Source organism: Dunckerocampus dactyliophorus, chromosome 2 (assembly GCF_027744805.1).
Source record: "Dunckerocampus dactyliophorus isolate RoL2022-P2 chromosome 2, RoL_Ddac_1.1, whole genome shotgun sequence".
Classification (NCBI taxonomy): domain Eukaryota; kingdom Metazoa; phylum Chordata; class Actinopteri; order Syngnathiformes; family Syngnathidae; genus Dunckerocampus; species Dunckerocampus dactyliophorus.
Window position 1 is genome coordinate 47,742,474 of NC_072820.1, and position 21,029 is coordinate 47,763,502.

General features: G+C 44.6%; 1 protein-coding gene across 9 annotated transcripts in view; it reads right to left on the reverse strand.

Annotated features, from left to right (window-relative positions):
• LOC129177619 (alpha-N-acetylgalactosaminide alpha-2,6-sialyltransferase 1-like) overlaps positions 1-21,029 on the reverse strand; it is a 23,623-nt gene continuing 2,594 nt past the window's right edge. The window contains exons 1-10 of one of the 9 annotated variants that reach the window (XM_054768944.1): positions 19,710-20,488; positions 17,919-17,955; positions 17,419-17,641; positions 17,178-17,340; positions 15,195-15,357; positions 9,756-9,894; positions 9,587-9,690; positions 4,835-4,918; positions 3,462-3,561; positions 1-3,387 (exon numbers count right to left, since the gene is read on the reverse strand). In XM_054768944.1, coding sequence (XP_054624919.1) covers positions 3,196-3,387; positions 3,462-3,561; positions 4,835-4,918; positions 9,587-9,690; positions 9,756-9,894; positions 15,195-15,357; positions 17,178-17,340; positions 17,419-17,535 — 1,062 coding nt within the window. In that variant the 5' untranslated portion in view covers positions 17,536-17,641; positions 17,919-17,955; positions 19,710-20,488 and the 3' untranslated portion in view covers positions 1-3,195. Of the gene's footprint in view, positions 3,388-3,461; positions 3,562-4,834; positions 4,919-9,586; positions 9,691-9,755; positions 9,895-15,194; positions 15,358-17,177; positions 17,341-17,418; positions 17,642-17,918; positions 17,990-19,061; positions 20,489-21,029 lie in introns of those variants that run through there. The other 8 variants (XM_054768942.1, XM_054768941.1, XM_054768943.1 and 5 more) reach the window with 8 other exon arrangements.

The window sequence follows — 21,029 nt, forward strand, 5'->3', positions numbered from 1 at the left end:
CCTGGTTAGTACGCTCCGTCTAGCCATTGGTTTGGGGATGATAGCCAGATGACAGACTGGGAAGGGCCCCCAGGGCCTTGCAGAAGGCCTTCCACACCGCCGAAGTGAACTGTGGACCCCTGTCAGAATCAATGTCCACCGGGATGCCATGAAGTCGGACCATGTGGAGAACCAGCAGCTCTGCCGTCTCCAGCGAAGACGGAAGCTTAACAAGAGGGACAAAATGAGCAATCTTGGAGACGCGATCCACAATAGTGAGAACAACAGAGTGACTCTTGGAGGGTGGCAAACCTGTGACGAAATCCATGGCGATATGAGACCAAGGTCTTGATGGAATAGGGAGGGACGACAAGAGCCCCGCTGGCGCTGTATGAGAGGACTTATTCCGGGAGTATACAGAGCAGGCTGCCTGGTGTCCTCCGTGACAGATGGCCACCAGAAACGCTGGGACAACACGAACCGCATGCGACAGGCCAACTTGGAGGAGTGGCCCCAGGCGATAACATCAGAACGCAACTTCGGCACCACGAACTGACAATCTGCTGGAGGGGGGGTGGGAAGTTCCTCAAGGCCTCCAACACCCTGTCTTCCACTTCCCACCGAAGTGCTCCCACCACCTTGGAGCGATGGAAGATGGTCTTGATGAAGTGTCACAGAGTGCAAGCTACCGGTAAAACACACACAAACGTATGAGTTTGTTTTGCCCAAATCAAAATTTTAAACGGCTTCCAAATTCAGAGACATGCTAGAGCGCCATTGAGTTGTAGTGCAGTAACACAGGTCAGTAAACTCCATCAATGCGAGCTGAGTCAGTCAGTTTTACAAAAGAGCCCGATCGTTACATTGTTCAGTTTGGAGTTGCCATGGCAACATAAGATTTAGTCATTTGGAATTTTGTACAACTCGTCTTTAGTTGAAGACAGATTTACTCCAAACTGCACCACACTTGACAATTCTAGCATGAAGTCAAACGCATCAATCATTATTCATTTGCAAAGAAACATGGGTTTTGTACATCAACTATTTATTCCCATTGACACCTTTGTGATATAGGGAGTCATTTTCAATTTTGTACATAATTCTAAAACCCAAGAACAAAAAATATGCCAAAAGAACCAAAATATTGCCTTATTGATTTTTAGAGTGCTCTGCGGCCAACAAAAAAGCAGCTGTGGTCTGCAAGTGGCCTCTGAACCACGCTTTGGACACGCCTTGTTCGAATCCCCAATCAGGCCAACTTTTGATTTTTCTTAAATGTGTACCCAATTTGATGCAACTTCTAACAAGTGTCATCTTCTTACAAACAACCCTCGGAACATGCGTGATTTTGGATGTGAGAGTAGCCTTGAAGAGAATTCACACACACACACACACACACACACACATACACATACACACACAAGGACACATCACACAGCGCTGCACACACACACACACTCCAGGGCCCACATTTAAGCACTAGGCCATATGTAATCTGCAGCCGCTTCACCCCAGGTGGTTGCTACGCAGCTGTCGGCAATTGACACGAGTGGGGTTTAAAAGCCCAGCACCGCCTCGAGACCGGCGCTGGCTCATTGCCTCTTTTCTCCTCACCGGTGCTGTTACTTACCTGATGATACTTCCTATCGTGTTGTTTTCCACAGAGCTCTTTCCTCTGTTGCTTTTGTTTTGCTCCTGTTCATTTGTGAGTTCCTGCACATGCGCAATTAAAGACTTTTATTTGCACGCCACCGCCTCTTCTCTGCATGCTGGGGGTCAAGCACTCGACAGCCTCAACTCGTCCGTGACAGATCGTGACAAGACAGACTTAAAAACAATTGCCTGCACTTCCATCTCAGTCTTATTTAACATTTTAGGTGCATATTTAGCTTCCAAATGATATGAATATGAGTGTATGTTTGTTCATGATTTTCATGCTACTCTACAGGTATGTCATTACCCTGCATTACATTCCAACCTTCTTTCCCTACTTTCTGTTTCTTTCTCTCATATTCTCTCATATTCCTTCATATTTCACTTCCACTTTCCCTCTTTTCAACATTCTCTGACCCTCGAATTCTACACCTTTTTGACACTCAAGAAACCATTCTCAGTAAACCCCAAAATCATTTACCCAAGCTTGTATGCGCCAGACACATGAGCTCCCCATGTGTTTGCGTGTTCGTCTGTTTTTTTTTACCTTCACCTTGATGACCTTGTTTTTGTAAGTGAAATCCGACATCTCTCCCTAACTGATTCTACCAGTTACGAATTGCTTTTTTCTACTGTTTTGGAACCAAGGATCCCCGACCAGAAGGAGAGAGAGTCGGCCTTGATTGCTAGTCCCCTCCGCCTTTTTAGAATTGTTTTCCCAGACCATTGGCGCCAGTGTCTCCCAAGATAACTGTCTACCAGATTTTTGACAAAGCTTGTGTGATGCCAGCAGGTGATAGCCGTAGCTTTCGTTGACTTGTTGACACTTTTTTTGCACAAACAGCACATACTTCACCCCGTCTCTCTCAAGGCCTACTGACTTGTTTTTGTTCCCAAATCTGGCTGCTGGTCCCGGCTAGCCTTCGCTGATTGTACACAATGTGTGAGCTGGCATTAGCTTGAACTTTGACATACTTAAACAGTTGTTCATCTCCTCAGCTAATTGTTTAATAAAGCATTATTTCTATAAACTACTTGTAATCACTCACCCAGTTTATCATAAAACAGTTATTTTTATAAGGCACTCAGTTAATAATTCAATCAATAAACATCAATGCAAACAGTTATTCTAAAATCGACTTGTAATAAATATTTACTCGCTCAGCTAACACGTTCCATCCATCCATCCATTTTCTATACCGCTTCTCCTCATTAGGGTAGCGGGGGATGCTGGAGCCTATCCCAGCTGACTTTGGGCAACAGGCGGGGTACACCCTGGCCAATGGCAGGGCACATATAGACAAACAACCATTCACACTCACATTCATACCTTTGGACAATTTAGAGTCTCCAATGAAGCTAACATGCATGTTTTTGGGATGTGGGAGGAAACCGGAGTACCCAGAGAAAACCCACACACGCACGGGGAGAACATGCAAACTCCACACAGAAATGCCCAACAGAGAATCGAACCCAGGTCTTCCCCATCTCCAGACTGTGACTGTGTGGCCAACATGCTAACCACCATGCTAACCACTAGAGCACCGTGCGGCTAATATAATATTATCCTACAGCTTCTTGTTCAGTCCTTTGATAAAGACGCATTATCTTGCTGTCGTGGAGTTTCTTCCAGGTTTTCATTTCCAACACGTAGTCGTGGTTGGCGTAGAAAACCACGCGGCTTTTGCCCCCCCTCTCGAAGTAGTAGTTGGAGTATTTGGCGTAGTCCTGCGTCATGAAGCCGTACGCGTCCACCTGGGTAGAGCAGAGAGAAACCGTGCAGTGAAGCACGTTACTGTCGTGTGCGTCGTCGTGTCAAATCAACTCACCGTGTCGCACGTGTGGAGGGCCAGGAAGATAGTAAAAGCGCCGTTGGTCGGTCTGACAATTGCCCAGTAACGTGCGTTCAAGTGGGGAGACTTCAGGAAACTGTTGGCAGTAAATAATGACAACTTTTGACACTTTTTTCTACACCAAATCACCAGTGACTGAATTGTTTCGGATAAATGTACGGCAGCAACATGCTAACACTCCAAAGCCAAATGCACAAAAACATAAAAGACATGCAATGAGGAAAAAACTGCATGAGATAAATGCTGCAAGTAGAGGTGATCGTTATTTAAATAAATATGTTTTTCCTCTGTTGTTCAAATATCCATCCAAACATCCATCCATCTTCTTCCGCTTATCCGAGGTCGGGCCTAAGCAGGGAAGCCCAGACTTCCCTCTCCCCAGTTACTTTGTCCAGCTCCTCCCGGTGGATCTCGAGGCATTCCCAGGCCAGTTGAGAGACATAGTCTCTCCAATGTGTCCTGGGTCTTCCCCGAGGCCTCCTATGGGTCGGACGTGCCCTAAACACCTCCCCAGGGAGGCGTTCGGGAGGCATCTTGAACAAATGCCCAAGTCACCTCATCTGGCTCTTCTCAATGCGGAGGAGCAGCGGTTCTACTCCGAACTTCTCCAAGATGGCAGTGCTTCTCACCTTATCTTTAAGGGAGAGCCCAGCCACCCTAAGGAGAACTCATTTCGGCCGCTTGTACTCGTGATCTTGTCCTTTCGGTCACTACCCAAAGCTCATTACCATAGGTGAGGGTAGGAACATAGATCGACCGGTAAATTGAGAGCGTTGCCTTTCGGCTCAGCTCCCTCTTCATCACAACGGGCCGATGCAGAGTCCGCATCACAGCAGATGCCGCCCCAATCCACATGTCGATCTCGCGTTCCATCCTTCCCTCACTCGTGAACAACGCCCCTTGGTTCTTAAACCCTTCCACTTGGGACAAGATCTCACTCCACCCTTTGCCGAGCAAGAACTATGGACTCGGACTAGGAGGTGGTGATTCTCATGCCAGCCGCTTCACACTCGGCTGCGAACCAATCTAGTGAGAGTTGAAACCAGCAGGACCACATCATCTGCCGGTCGATGGGTCCAAAAAGGACAGATATCTCTCAGGTCTTGTATCTGGCTAACTTCCTGATTGCGTTGCTAACTTCCTGTTTTGTGGAGGGGGTTTGTTTGGTTTTTGGCATTTGCAACATTTTTCTTTGCTATGATTTTTTTTATATTGCAGCATTGATATGTTTGTAGCATTTTCCTGTTGAATTTATTTGATGGTGGGTTTTTTTGTTTTATTTGCCCCCCCCAGTCCACCACCATGAAAATGGAATAAATATTGTTCATATTTTAGAAGCGAATGTTGACCTGTTCCGCACGTATCGGAGGAAGTCCTGGTGCAGGACGTAAAAGCGGCTCTCGTTGAACTGCCTCGCGTAGTACGTCCTGGGCCTGAAGGCGGGATGAAAAAGTTAGTGCTGCTCAAAAAAAGTTTGTTGTAATATGTTCAAAATGACCTTGAAATACCACAAAACAATCACACAGCTGTCCAAAAAAACCCTTTTAATGGGTAAGGAACCACAGCTAGGAACTAGAGCATTTCTCCCAGCTAATCAGCAAAGACAATGAACAAAGATTAAAAAAACATTAAAAAATACAATATTTTCATGCTGCACAACAATAACAATTAAGCAAATGTCTTATACTTAATAATAATAACAGTAATACTCCTAGATTACCAATACAACTTCTGTGACTTAATAATAATGGAATGATATTTTAATGCTATAAAACAAAACAAAAACAATTTCATTATTTAATATATATTTCCATAATAATAATAATAATCCTAGACTACTACAACTTTTGTGACTTCCATAGTACTATTATACTGTTTTTAATTACAGCCTAAAAAAATAGAAAAAATAATAATGTCATGATATTTTGATGTTATTATAACAATACAAAAACCCAGCAAATTATTTCATATTATATGTTTCGATAATAATCATTAGTAACATTCCTCAAGTATTACTTTTGTGACTCCCATCGAACCATTACATGTAATTACCACATAAAAAATAAATAAAATAAATTTAAAAAATAATAATGTAATGATAAATTGATGATAAATCCTCCCTGAGCTCCCACCTTATCGTGGTGGAGGAGTTTGCATGTCCCAATGATCCTAGGAGCTAAGTTGTCAGGGGTTTCTATGCCCCTGGTAGGGTCACCCACGACAAACAGGTCCTAGGTGAGGGATCAGACAAAGAATAGACCTCAATAGACCTCTATGATGACAAAAAGCATTGGACCACGTTTTCCTTTGCCCGGACGCGGGTCACCGGGGCCCCCCTCTGGAGCCAGGCCTGGAGGAGGGGCACGATGGCGAGCGTCTGGTGGCCGGGCCTACGCCCATGGGGCCCGGCCGGGCACAGCCCGAAAAGACGACATGGGTCCCCCCTCCAATGAGCTCACCACTCATGGGAGGGGCCAAAGGGGTCGGGTGCTGAGTGAGCTGGGTGACAGCCGAAGGCGGGGACCTTGGCGGTCCAATCCTCAGCTACAGAAACTAGCTCTAGGGACATGGAATGTCACCTCTCTGGTAGGGAAAGAGCCTGAGCTGGTGCATGAGGTTGAGAAGTTACGGCTAGATATAGTCGGACTCACCTCAACACACAGCAAGGGCTCTGGAACCAGTCCTCTTGAGAGGGGTTGGACCTTGTTCCACTCTAGCGTTGCCAGCAGTGAGAGGCAACGGGCAGGGGTGGCAATTCTTGTTGCGCCCCGGCTTGTGGCCGGCATGTTGGAGGTGAACGAGAGGGTAGTTTCCCTCCGCCTTCCAGTGGTGGGATGGGTCCTGACTGTTGTTTGTGCTTATGTGCCAAACAGCAGTTCAGAATACCCACCATTTTTGGAGTCTCTAGTACTGGAAGTACTGGAGAGTGCTCCCTCAGGGGATTCCCTTGTTCTGCTCGGGGACTTCAATGCTCACGCTGGCAGCAACAGTGAGACCTGGAGAGGCGTGATTGGGAGGAACGACGCCCCTGATCTGAACCCAAGCGGTGTTTTGTTATTGGACTTCTGTGCTCGTCACAGATTGTCGATAACAAACACAATGTTCAAGCATAAGGGTGTCCACATGTGCACTTGACACCAGGACACCCTAGGCCGCACTTCCATGATTGACTTTGTGGTCGTATCATCGGACTTGCGGCCATATGTTTTGTACACTCAGGTGAAGAGAGGGACGGAGCTGTCAACTGATCACCACCTGGTGGTAAGTTGGCTCCGATGGTGGGGGAGGATGCCGGTCAGACCTGGCAGGCCCAAACGTATTGTGAGTGTCTGCTGGGAACGACTGGCAGAGTCCTCTGTCAGAAGGAGTTTCAACTCCCACCTCGGGGAGAGCTTCGACCATGTTCCGAGGGTGGTGGCGGACATTGAGTCTGAATGCAACATGTTCCGTGCCTCTATTGTCGAGGCAGCTGATCGGACCTGTGGCCGTAAGGTGGTTGGTGCCTGTCGTGGCGGTAGTCCCAGAACCCGTTGGTGGACACCAGTGGTGAGGGATGCCGTCAAGATGAAGTAGTCCTATCAGGCCTTTTTGGCTCATGGGACTCCGGAAGCAGCTGACAGGTATCGGCAGGCCAAGCGGTCTGCGGCTCTGGCAGTCGCTGAGGCAAAAACTCGGACATGGGAGGAGTTCGGAGAAGCCATGGAGAACGACTTCCGGACGGCTTCGAAGAGATTCTGGACCACCATTCGGCGTCTCAGGATGGGGAAGCAGTGCATAGTCAACACTGTGTATGGTGGAGATGGTGTGCTGCTGACCTCGACTCGGAATGTTGTGGATCGGTGGAAAGAATACTTCGAAGACCTCCTCAATCCCACCGAAACGTCTTCCTATGAGGAAGCAGAGCCTGGGGACTCCACGGTGGGCTCTCCTATCTCTGGGGCTGAGGTTGCTGAGGTTGTAAAAAAGCTCCTCGGTGGCAGGGCCCCGGGGGTGGATGAGATCCGCCCGGAGTTCCTTAAGGCCATGGATGCTGTAGGCGTGTCTTGGTTGGCACGACTCTGCAGCATCGCGTGGACATCGGGGACAGTACCTCTGGATTGGCAGACCGGGGTGATGGTTCCCCTTTTTAAGAAGGGGACCGGAGGGTGTGTTCCAACTATCGTGGAATCACACTCCTCAGCCTCCCTGGTAAGGTCTATTCAGGGGTTCTGCAGAGGAGGATTCGCCGGATAGTTGAATCTCGGATTCAGGAGGAGCAGTGTGGTTTTCGTCCTTGTCGTGGAACTGTGGACCAGCTCTACACTCTCAGCAGGGTCCTTGAGGGTGCATGGGAGTTTGCCCAACCAGTTTACATGTGTTTTGTGGATTTGGAGAAGGCATTCAACCGTGTTCCTCGAGGAATTTTGTGGGGAGTACTCCGGGAATATGGGGTATTAGACCAGCTAATTCAAGCTGTTCGTTCCGTGTATGACCGGTGTCAGAGTTTGGTTTGCATTGCCGGCAGTAAGTTGGACCCGTTTCCAGTGAGGGTTGGACTCCGCCAGGGCTGCCGTTTTGTCACCAATTCTGTTGATTATTTTTATGGACAGAATTTCTAGGCGCAGCCAGGGCATTGAGGGGTTCCGGTTTGGTGGCTGCAGGATTGAGTCTCTGCTTTTTGCAGATGATGTGGTCCTGCTGGCTTCATCAAGCCGTGAACATTCAACTTTCACTGGATCGGTTCGCAGCCGAGTGCGAAGCGGCCGGGATGACAATCAGCACGTCCAAGTCCGAGTCCATGGTTCTCGCCCGGAAAAGGATGTAATGCCATCTTCAGGTCGGGGATGAGATCCTGCCCCAAGTGGAGGAGTTTAGGTACCTTGGGGTCTTGTTCGTGAGTGAGGGAAGGATGGAACGCGAGATCGATAAGTGAATTGGTGCGGCGTCTGCAGTGATGCAGACTCTACATCGGTCTGTTGTGGTGAAGAGAGAGCTAAGCCAAAAGGCAAAGCTCTCAATTTACTGGTCGATCTACGTTCCAACCCTCACCTATGGTCATGAGCTTTGGGTAATGACCGAAAGGACAACATCGCGGGTACAAGCGGCCGAAATGAGTTTTCTACGTAGGGTGGCTGGGCTCTCCCTTAGAGATAAGGTGACAAGCACTGTCATCCGGGAGAGACTCGGAGTAGAACCACTGCTCCTCCACATTGAGAGGAGCCAGATGAGGTGGCTTGGGCATCTGGTCAGGATGCGTCCCGGACGCCTCCCTGGGGAGGTGTTCAGGGCAAGTCCGACCGGTAGAAGGCCTCGGGGAAGCCCCAGGACACGTTGGAGAGACTATGTTTCCCAACTGGCCTGGGAACGCCTCGGGATCTGCCGGGAGGAGCTGGACGAAGTGGCTGGGGAGAGGAAAATCTGGGCCTCCCTGCTGAGGCTGTTGCCCCCGCGACCCGATCTCGGATAAGCGGTAGAAGATGGATGGATGGATAAATTGATGTGATACAACAATTGAATACATATATTTAAATACATATATTTAATACATATATTTAAGACGGTTTATTACAGTTTATTTTGACGTTATATGTTCCTATATTAATGATAATAATCCTAAACTACCCTGCTTTTGTTAATACAGTATTTTGATGCTATACAGCAATAAAAAAAAACAAATAAACTAATTACAAAACCTATGTTTCTAAAATTAATAATGATAAAAGTAATAATAATGATAATAACAACCCTTCACTTACTACTTTTCTGACTACCGTAGTATCATTTAATTACAACATAAAGAAAATTAATAATGCCGTGATATTTTCGATGTTATACAATATAAATAAGAATAAAACAAATTATATAATATGTTTCTATCACAATTAATAATCATAATCATAATAATAATAATAATTCTCAACTGCTACTCTTATGACAGCATAATAAAGAAAATGATAATGTAACGATGTAATGATGTAACAACAATAACAATAAGTTTTAAAATACAGTATATATTAGTTTTTCTATAATACAGTAATTACATGTCATAATTGTTTGGGTTTATCATCAAAACGTCTTTCTGGCGTTTGCTTTTTGAACACCTGCTTGTGTGGTGACATTACCGTTTGCCTTTGTACGGGCCGAGCGGCACCCTGTCCCCTCTCAGGAGCCCTCCCAGCCACTGGAAGTCCCTCATGCCCTCTGGGATAATCACGTATCTGATCCCCTGCGCCACAAACGAGCTGTCAGAGTGAAGGACTGACTGCTACGCCACGTTTAAATGCGTCACACCTCATCGTGGGGAGCCGACTTGTAGCCGTACTTCTTGAATAAATACAAGGACGTGGTGATGGAGTGAGCCGTGTGGACGTAGACAGACGTTTTGTTCCCCACATCGTCCTCGTAACCCTTGATGACGGCGCCGTTCACCCTGATACACACAAAAAGAGCGTCATGAGGACGTTTATTGTATGCTTCCAACTTTGTGGGAACAAGTCCGGGTCCATAAAGTTAGCTTGGATCGCTTTGGTGTGGAAGATTGTGGCTTCAGGCCAAATAAATAGCTGTGGGGCGAAAACGGCCCCCGGGACGCACATTGGGCACCTGTGAACGAAACATGGTTTTCACAAAGAGGCTGAGGTGTGTCTGTCCCACCTGGCCTGCAAAAATGTGACTTCTCCTGTCTGCTAGGCATAGAACAATCACTGTATCAACTTGTCACAGCCTTATAAAAACAAAGAAAAAAGGTACGAACATGAGCGTTAGTGTGTGTGTGTGTGTGTGTGTGCGTGTTTTATCAGCTCACATGAGTCTAAAATCACCCTCAAGAGGAATAATGAGACACGCATAGCAGCGTGAATAGTCACTCTGTGACACCCTGGAATGGGTCAGTCCACGTTACACGCCGTATGGACAAAAGTATTGGGACAAGGCACCGACAGGAAGTGGGAAAGTGAAGACAACGTGGAAAAAGCATTCAAAGACGTGTTGTGATGATATGTAGTATTCTACACTGGCCATGAGGTGTAAGTAATGTGACATTAATGAGCCACCATGGGAAGTAACGGAAGTAGGAGGAACAACAAGAAGGAGCTCTCCCAATGCTAACATGTCTGAGTCTATATTATGTCCTATTTATGTCTTATTTTCTTTTATTATGTCTACTATATTGGGTAATATGAGTGTTAAAGTGACTATGGGGTGTTATGTCATGTCTAGAGGGCTCTCATAATGCTAAAAAAACGTATTTAGAAACATGTTTGTTATACTCCAACAATTAAAATATTCCATTTATAAAAAAGGAATTCTACTTTGTGGAAATTCACTTATCGCGGTTGGGTCTTGAAGCATTTAACCGCCATAAAGGAGGAATTACTGTCATAACAAAAGAAATATGAATGTTTCTCCAGTGAACTGTATGGTCCCAATCATTTTTAAAGTAAGCGAGTCTTTACTTTTTAAAGTAAGTGAGTAAGTAAGTCTTAAGTTCGCACCGGCTGCAGGTGCTGGATGGCAGATAGCGCATACGGTACAGAAGAGAGTAAGCGTAATGTCAGGACTTCACTGGACAGCTTTCATGGCGTAACGCAGGGGGGTCCAAACGTTTTTCCAGCGAGGGCCACATCGTGAAAAATGAAAGGATGCAACTTTGCCGCTTTGATGTTTTGTAAAGCAACACATGTGCTAAGTTACGTATATTTCAAGACCAAATTAGCATCTCAGCTTTGTGATATAAGTGAAATTAATATCAACTTTGCTCTTCACTCTTTTTTTCATTTTTGCTGTTGTTTTTTTTTTAAATTTCCAACTTTCTTCTAGTAAATTTTCTTAGGCAGCAGCCTAAGCAGGGAGGACCAGACTTCCCTCTCCCCAGCCACTTCCTCCAGCTCCTCCCGGCGGATCCCGAGGCGTTCCCAGGCAAGTTGGGAGACAGTCTCTCCAACGCGTCCTGGGTCTTGCCCAAGGCCTCCTACTGGTCGGATGTTCCCTAACACCTCCCCAGGAAGGCGTCCGGGAGGCATCCTGACCAGATGCTCGAGCGACCTCATTTGGCTATTCTCAATGCGGAGGAGCAGCGGTTCTACTCTGAATTTCTCCCAGATGACAGAGCTTCTCACCTTCTCTCTCAGGGAGAGTCCAGCCACCCTACGGAGAAAACTCATTCCGGCCGCTTGTACCGCCATCTTGTCCTTTCGGTCACTGCCCAAAGCTCATGACCATAGGTGAGGGTGGGAACGACCGGTAAATTGAGAGCTTTGCCTTTCGGCTCAGCTCCGTCTTCACCACGACGGACCGATGCAGAGTCTGCATCACTGCAGACGCCGCACCAATCCGCCTGTCGACCTCGCGTTCCATCCTTCCCTCACTCGTGAACATGACCCCGAGGTACTTAAACTCCTGCAGTTCGGGCAGGATCTCATCCCCGACCCAGAGATGACACTCCATCCTTTTCCGGGCAGGAGCCATGGACTCGGAGGTGCTGATTCTCATCCCGGCCGCTTCACACTCAGCTGTGAACCAATCCAGTTAGAGTTGAAGGTCACGGCACGATGAAGCCAGCAGGTCCACATCATGTGCAAAAAGCAGAGATGCAATCCTGCAGCCACCAAAATGGAACCCCTCAACGCTTTATTCTCGTTACAGCGTTTTTTAATATATTTCTGCTGTTTTGCAACTATTTCAACTTTCCTCTGATACATTTTCTTCTTATACTGTAATTAGGACTTTAATTCCCATAATATTTTGACCTTATTCCAATAATAACTTTTTTCCCCTACTTAATTTTCCAAAAATGACAACTTTATTTTGTTTTCTTTGAGTCTCGTAATATTACTACTTTTGAAAAAAGGATTTTTTCTTTAATGTTTCAATTTCACGCTAGTAAAATTATTCTTTTTCCTCAGAATATTTTATACATATTCTCGTAAAATTGCAACATTTTCTCTTTACAATTTTTTTCTCTTAATATTTTGACTTTATTCTTGTAAAATTACTGCTGATTTTTCCATTTTTTCCTGTTTTTTTAAAAAAGTATTTTTTGGTAAATTATATTTTTATGTGCTATATAGCCCAGACTTCCCGGTTCCCGACCACCTCCAACAGCTCCACTGAGAGGACGCCAAGGCGTTCCCAGGCCAGCTGTGAGACATAATCCCTCCAGTGTGTCCTAGATCTGCCCCGGGGCCTCCTCCTTGCTGGGCATGCCCGGAACACCTCACCAGGGAGGTGTCTGGGAGGCATCCGAACTAGATGCCCGAGCCACCTCAACTGGCTCCTCTCAATGTCAAGGAGCAGTGGCTCTACTCTGAGCCCCTCCTCTTATCTCTTAGGGTGAGTCCAGCCACCCTACGGAGGAAACTCATTTCAGCCGCTCGTATCCGCGATCTTGTTCTTTCACTCACAACCCAAAGCTCATGACCATAGGTGAGGGTGGGAACATAGATCGGTAAATTGAGAGCTTTGGCTCAGCTCTCTCTTCACCACGATGATCCGGTACAGCGACGCACCAACCTTCCCTCACTCGTGAACAAGACCCCGAGATACTTAACTCCTCCACCTGGGGCAAAACCTCACTCCCAACCCGGAAGCAATCCACCCTTTTCCGACTGAGAACCATGGCTTCAGATTTGGAGGTGCTGAGTCTCATCCCAGAAGCTTCGCACTCAGATGCAAACCGTCCCAGTAAACGCTGCAGGTCACAGCCCGATGAGGCCATCAGGACCACATCATCTGCGAATAGCAGAGACGAGACCCTAAGGCCCCCCCAACTGGACTCCCTCGACACCTTGGCTGCCCCTAGAAATTCTGTTCATGAAAATGATGAACAGAATCGGTGACAAAGGGCAGCCTTAGCGGAGTCACGTTCACCGGAAACAGGCTTGACTTACTGCTGGCAATGCAAACCAGGCTCCTGCTCTGGTTGTACAAGGACTAAATGGCACGTAGTAGCGCCACCAATCCCATACTTCCGGAGCACCCCCCACAGGACACCGCGAGGGACAGGGTCGAAGTCCACAAAGCACATGTAGACCGGTTGAGCAAACTCCCAAGTACCCTCTAGTAAGCTGGTCCAGTGTTTCGTGACCGGGACGAAAACCACATTTCACCTCCTGTAGCCGAGGTTCGATTAACCATTGTACCCTTCTCTCCAGCTCCCTGGAATAGACTTTCCCAGGGAGGCTGAGGAGTGTGATCCCCCTATAGTTGGAACACACCATCCGGTCACCCTTCTTGAAAGGGGGGACCTCCACCCCAGTCTGCCAATCCAGAGGTACTGTTCCCGACTTCCACGCAATGTTGAAGAGAGGGTGTCCCTCAACAAGGGACACCCTTGTTCCCGACTTCCACGCAATGTTAAAGAGAGGGTGTCCCTCAACATCCAGAGCCTTGAGGAATTCGTCCACTCTCGGCACTTTGCCACTGGGGAGCGTTTTGACTACCGCAGATACCTCAGCCACGGTATCTGGACACCCCTGGTGTAACTCCATCCATCCATCCATTTTCTATACCGCTTCTTCCTCATTAGGGTCGCGGGGGCACGCTGGAGCCTATCCCAGCTGACTTCGGGCGACAGGCGGGGTACACCCTGGACTGGTCGCCAGCCAATCGCAGGGCACATATAGACAAACAACCATTCACACTCACATTCATACCTATGGACAATTTAGAGTCACCAATTAACCTAACGTGCATGTTTTTGGAATGTGGGAGGAAGCCGGAGTACCCGGAGAAAACCCACGCACACATGGGGAGAACATGCAAACTCCACACAGAAATGCCCAGGGGAGAATCGAACCCAGGTCTTCCCGATCTCCAAGCTGTTACTGTAACGTGCTAACCACTAGACCACCGTGCGGCCCCCCCCCGGTGTAACTGAGATAACCCAAAGCAAAATGGTGCCTGTTGGGTTCAATATGTAGGTTATTTTATTTATTCGTTATTATCCAAATAAAAATGAGGATAAAAATAAGATAAAAATGTAATTAAAGTGATAATAAATTGTAAATAATAAATTGAAATAAGTTAAGACAATTGAGGATAAATATATAAAAACTGGAGTAAAAATTTTGACTGAATGGTAAAAAGAAATGATATAAATTGAGCAATAACTTGGTAGATAAATAAATAAATAAATGTGTTTGTTAATATTCTTGAATTTGGCATAATCTATGTTATTATGGATTGTTGTTGACATCCAGCAGCATCAAGTGTTTGTGAGTTTTATCTTTAATATTCTTGTAGTTGCGAGGATGTCCTTGATGTCTTTGACAACCAAGTAGTTTGGCTTCCTCCGGTCCCTCCGCCACTGAACCCCATACAGATTTGGACAGCAAAAGGAATGCAGAAATGACAAATATGGAGCAAAAGCAATTAAAGCCTCTCGACTCAACGGCGGTCTTTGAAAGTACATTTTGGAAGCTGGCAAATAAAGCAGAATGTAAAAATAACCAGCATGCTGTCGGTCAAGCCCACGAGAGCGAGCCCGAGCCACAGCATGGCTGAATGTGGACAAACTGGTTAGCATACGGTCGCATTGTGTGTGGCATCAGTCGTATTTACTTAGAACATCCTGAAGCCCGTCCTCCTTTGTGAACGTCGAGCGTGACTAAAGCTGATGTCTGACATCAACCAGAACGGACTTTACAAGAAGCACGTCCACCATCAGTAAATATTGTCTTTGAGATCGACTGCACACATGACTCAAGGAGGCAAAATGAATAAATAAATCACCGGAAGACGTAATCGTGTGCATCGATTTCTTTCCCCATTTTGGAGCCATTGAGGATCCCGGCGGTTCCCACCACGGCGCAACGAATGCAGCCATCGCCGCCTGGCTTCGGGAGGAGGAGAGGCTCCTTTGGCCTCGGGATCAACTTCACAGAGGACATGACATCTGAAAACGACAAAACCATCGTAGAAATAAATTAGATTCCACTGCAGTAATCATTTATCACACCACTGCTTCTCAAATAGTGGGGCGGGCCACTTTGGGGGACGCGGTGAATCGTCACGGGGGGCGTGAGAGGCAGGCAGTACTTTCAAAGTTAGTGCAGACCTGCCAGCATGTATCAATTTATCGTACTCGACATGCAATTTGACTATTGAATATGCTTGTGTACTTCCCAGAGCTCTCCATTTTGTTGCATTTTCCTGGTTTCAGTTTGGAGTTCAGTCTGTACAAGACAGATAAATACATAAATAATTGAGAACCACTGTATTACACGTACATGTTCCAAGGGGTTACGTTCGCCTTCATAAATTCCTCTAGAATGCACTTTGGACATGTAATTATGTGTATTAATGTTTCAAAGGATGACAGGTGATTAAAAAAAAAAACGTTTGCTTGGTTTGGCTTAAATAAAAGATGAAAAAATCTAAATAAAAATTAATGAAAATAAATACAAATGACTTCAATCAACTGCAAAAATAATATATAGTAAAAAAAAGTCAAATGAAAAAAATGAAAAAAATGAAATAAAGTGTAAAAATTACAAAAATAAATGAAAATAAAAGACGTGAAAGTGTAAAAAAATAAATACAAAATAAAAATGACATTAAATAAAACTGTAAAAAAATAAAAATATAAATACAAATTTTAAATGACTTCATTAAAAGTGTAAAAAAATACTACAAACAAATAAATATTACTTAAACTGTAAAAGTAATACAAATAAATAAAAATGACTTAAATAAGAGTTAAAATTACAAAGTGTACAAAGTGTAAAAAAGTTTAAAAAAAAACATTAAAAAATTCATAAAAATAAAACTGTAAAAAATAACAACAACTAATAGAAATTTAAAATGACTTCATTAAAAGTGGGTTGCGACTTAATGACAGTTGAAAAATGCGCGTCCCAGGTTGAACAATTGGTCTAGACCGGGGGTCGGCAACCTTTGCTCCCAAAAGAGCCATTTTACCCCCTCACCCACAAAAGTAAAATAGTCTGAAGCCCCAAAACATCAGTTTAAAACAAAATCTTATAAACTTTCAAAAGTTTTAACCTGAATTTGACCATTTATAACAGTAGCATACAAGAAACAGAAGTGCAGTGTGCATGTGTAACGGATGCCAAGAAGTGTGCAGCACAGTGATTTCACAGCCTATTGAACGCCACACACGGGAGGCGACATCACATCTACTCCATTCATTTTCAGCGGAACGTCGCGCTGGGCCGATTATCGCGGCTCACCGTCCATTTGTGCGTGTGAAAGTTTGTGTTCGTGCGTGTCATCGTGCACACGCTGGCTTGCGACGCAATCCCAGAAAGTTGAAAATGTTTCAACTTTTCATCGCTGTCGCCCAGATGAGGACCAACCAGCGGGGGTTTCATTGATCGACCAATGAACGCTATACTTGCGGTGTCAGATTTCCCGGAGCTATTTGACATTTCTGAAAAAGAGTATAGAGATAATAATACAATACAATAATCGCCCTGTAGCGCAGGTTACATTGAAAATTAATGAAAAATGAATGCCTTGTGTGGCGGCCATCAGTCAGATGTGGTTGCTCTTTCGACTGCGGGTATGACCACGATGTAGACGTACTTTGATGTACTTTGTAGATCTACTTTGAAATACATGGCAGCTTTTCAGAAAGTTTTGAGAGCTTGTGTTGAAAATGTCTTTCAGCGTTTTGTGGCGTTTCTCGCCACATATTAAGCATGTATGTAAGCCAGCATCGTTGGCAGAGAAGACGACGGCGTCTGCACGTACCACCGTAAGTGAAGCCCATGAAGCCAAAGGGATTGTTAAAGTGGGACAGTCTGTTCCACTCGCTCATGTTGATGTTGTTTTTGTGCAGGAACAAGCGCATGTTGGGAAGGAAAGCCTTCCTGAAACTCTCATCCGGGGAATTCCTGAGGGATTGGCGGCACGTCTGTGGGGGAAAAAAGAAAAGCAGAGTGCAGCACGTTTACTCAAAGCCTTCAATCCCATCGCTCCTCTTCTTTCTCACCGACTGTCTGGGAGGTGCATCCTGGTTATAAATATCCTCAAAATCCCACACCGGAAGCTTTGAGAATTTTGCTTTCAGGAGGACGGGCATGGGGGTCTCTAGCTCTGCAGGGGGCATCGAGGTCACCGATGAGTCGTACGAAGGAGCCCGGCAAGTGGTGGCCTTTGTCTCGAAGGAACGGTCCTCCAGGGCCAGGTTAAATTTCCGAGAGAAAGTCGTCCAGCTGAAGTGGAGGAGAGTGAGAGCTTAAATGCGTTTGGATGCTTTTTCAGGAGAAGGAAATGCAAGCAAGAGAGGTATAGAATCGCTTTGTGTCAAAAAGGTATTTATGACATGTCTTGATTGATTAAAAGTTTGATTAAAAGTTTATGATATGGCAATAAAACAATAAAACATCAAAGCGTTTTCACACCTACGTGACATGTTTATGGCATACCAATAAAACAATAAAAGTTTATGGCATACCAATAAAACAATAAAACATCAAAGCGTTTTCACACCTATGTGTCAGGGATCAAAGCATCAGGAAGCGGACATCTGGAAGCCATAAAACATGAAAGAAGTTTCACACCTATGTGACGAAGATCAAAACATCAGGAAGCGGACATGCGGATGTCATAAAACAAACAATCATAAAATCATTCCCACCTGACTGTGTTTTCTTCCGGCCGCCCCCAATTCCATACCCCTCCTTTCCTAACGACCCCCCTGCAACCCCACCACCCCCAAGACGTTCTGCAGCCTTATCTGGGTGTGTCTCACGCCCCTAAGACGTCCTCCGGCCTGTCTGTGTTTCAGGTTGTGTCTCAAACATGTAGTTTTCACATTTAAACAATATAAATAATACTTCTAAGACAGTCAAAACATTGCAAACTCTTTTTTTTACCTCTTTCTTGTATTTTAGTCAACCTAATTTAATACTTTTACAACAATAATCTATATGTGTTGTTTTTAAAAGACGTTAAAACAGTCAAAACACTGCAAACTCTTTTTACAACTATAATCTATAAGTGTTGTTTTTAAAAGACTTAATTTATGATGTGCTTTTACAAAAAACATTACATCCTTAGCTACCACCTTTTTACTACAGATATTTTCTTAAAACGGACATGCGGGAGTCATAAAACAAACAGTCATAAAATCATTCCCACATGACTGTGTTTTCTTCCGGCTGCGTGTGGGGGAAGCCCCCAATTCCATACCCCTCCTTTTCTAATGACCACCCTGCAACCCCCCTCCAACCCCACTGGGGTCCCAATACCGCCCCCTCCGGCCTGTCTGTGTGTCTGGCAGTGTCTCAAACATGTAGTTTTCCCATTTAAACAATATAAATAATACTGCTAAGACAGTCAAAAGCATTGCAAACTCTTTTTTTTTTTACCACATTCCCATTGAAACAATACAAATAATACTGCTAAGACAGTCAAAAGCATTGCAAACTCTTTTTTTTTAACACATTCCCATTGAAACATTATAAATAATACTACTAAAACAGTCAAAACTTTGCATACTTAGCTCACACGTCCCCATTCAAACCATATAAACCGGCCAATTGCAAAGACAGTCAAAACGTTACAACCTTAGATACCAGTCTTTCTACTACAGCTATTTTGTTAAAAATTATATTTTAATGTCATAATTACCTGTCAGCCGTCCATCCACCAGCCTTGTTTCTTCAATGGCAAAGTACAAATGACCCATCTAGGCCACTCCCTCCTGCATCTAGACCACTCCCCCCAACCAGCTGATACAATTACTGTTGAAAGCTATCAGCTTGACCCCTTGGCGTTAAATCAGACTTTATACTTGCATTTGGTCTGCTTTCTTATGTTAAAATGTTTTGCATCGTGACGTCGTCCTCTGAGCATGATGTATTGCACTCCTAGAGCTTTCCTAGCATAGCCATGCTATCCCCAGTGTCTTATCTTTTAATCAGCACTCTAGTGTTATGAAGGACTAAAGGAAGGTAGACTTGCAGCCATTTGGGCTCTGTTAATAAAAATAAAAAGTCTAGAACATTCTGTATAAAGTTGATCTAAAACAATAGAATTTGCCTGGCAACACAGTAGTATCAAGCATATTTTAAGATAATGTCAGAGATGAAAAGGAAATCTATATCATACAGTACATATATATCTACACATTATATTCTATATCTAATGAGCACTCTTTAAAAACAAATATTAGTCAATGTTTAGACAATAGTGTTTTACATAGGAATTTCTAATGATAGGAATGTTCTCCAATGATGGATGATGGGTTTGTGGTAATCAGTAAAGGGTGGATATTACCTGAAGACTTCTGCTGCGCCATGTTGAATTAAATAGGGGTTGGGGAAAAAAAGAGTCTCCTTCTCTCAATCAAGTTCCAGATGACAGTAGAATGTAGTTGGTCGGGTATCTGTGGAAAGGGGGTGGAGATTGAGGAAGCATAGCCTGCCTGCTGAGGCCCCCCATGTCCTGGAGACAAGTCAGGGCATGTTTGTTGGTTTGTTTTTTAAAATCAAATAATGTCACTGCTTTAGTATTTGAATGCTTACAGTATACCGGCGATGTGTTTGGAAATTAAATAAATAAAAAAGCGTATTGTGCTTACGACCCCCTGCTGAGAGAATGGCATGATTATACATTATACAACAAATGGAGCGTCCTGTCCTATCAGGCACATATGCATATCTAACTGAAAGAACCTTTAAAATTGCTGCTAGTGATGTATTCGTCAAATGTGTAACTGAAGTAGCATCATATCAGTACTTCTGTAGGATTTCATACAGAATGCACGGGGAGCATGCATATTGTGTCATTACCAACCCTCGAACATCATGTTCTAACTGTAATAAAAAGAAAAAATGAAGAAAGAAGTAAAAGAGAGGTCAAAATGAACAGTACACATATGTACTAATTAACTGTGATTAAAAAGGTCACAATGAAAATAAAAATGAACTCATACAAAACATCATATCTGGACAACTAGACAATGAATAACAATAATAACAACCTCTAACCAATCTCTCCGGGTGTATTAAGTGCCAATATATACATAGTGATAATAAATATGACATTGGTCATATGTAAACAGTATATGTGTGTCTTTCTGTTAGCCATCATACAGTATGTACAGTATTTGCATCCACTTTAGGGGGAGGAATTGGCCCTGTAATGTCAAATGTACAAGTATGCATCAGGACAATCAGGTTTGCTAATGACCAACATTCACACTTTTCAGTCAAGACGTGCCTTTGTAGGAAAGGCTTTCAGAAGGACACATACCTAACAAAGTCACTATCTATCGTTTTATATTAACTTTATATGTTCTAGACTTTTTATTTTTATTAACAGAGCCCAAATGGTTGCAAGTCTACCTTCCTTTAGTCATTCATAACACTAGAGTGCTGATTAAAAGATAAGACGCTGCAGGGATAGCATGGCTGTGTGAGGAAAGCTCTACAAGTCCAATACATCATGCTCAGAGGATGACGTCACGATGCAAAACATTTTAACATAAGAAAGCAGACCAAATGGAGATGCGGTCAGGGTGGACTCGCGAGAGAAGTCACACCAAATGGACGCGAGTCAGGATGTTCATTCATGACAAACAAGCCAGGAGAAGAA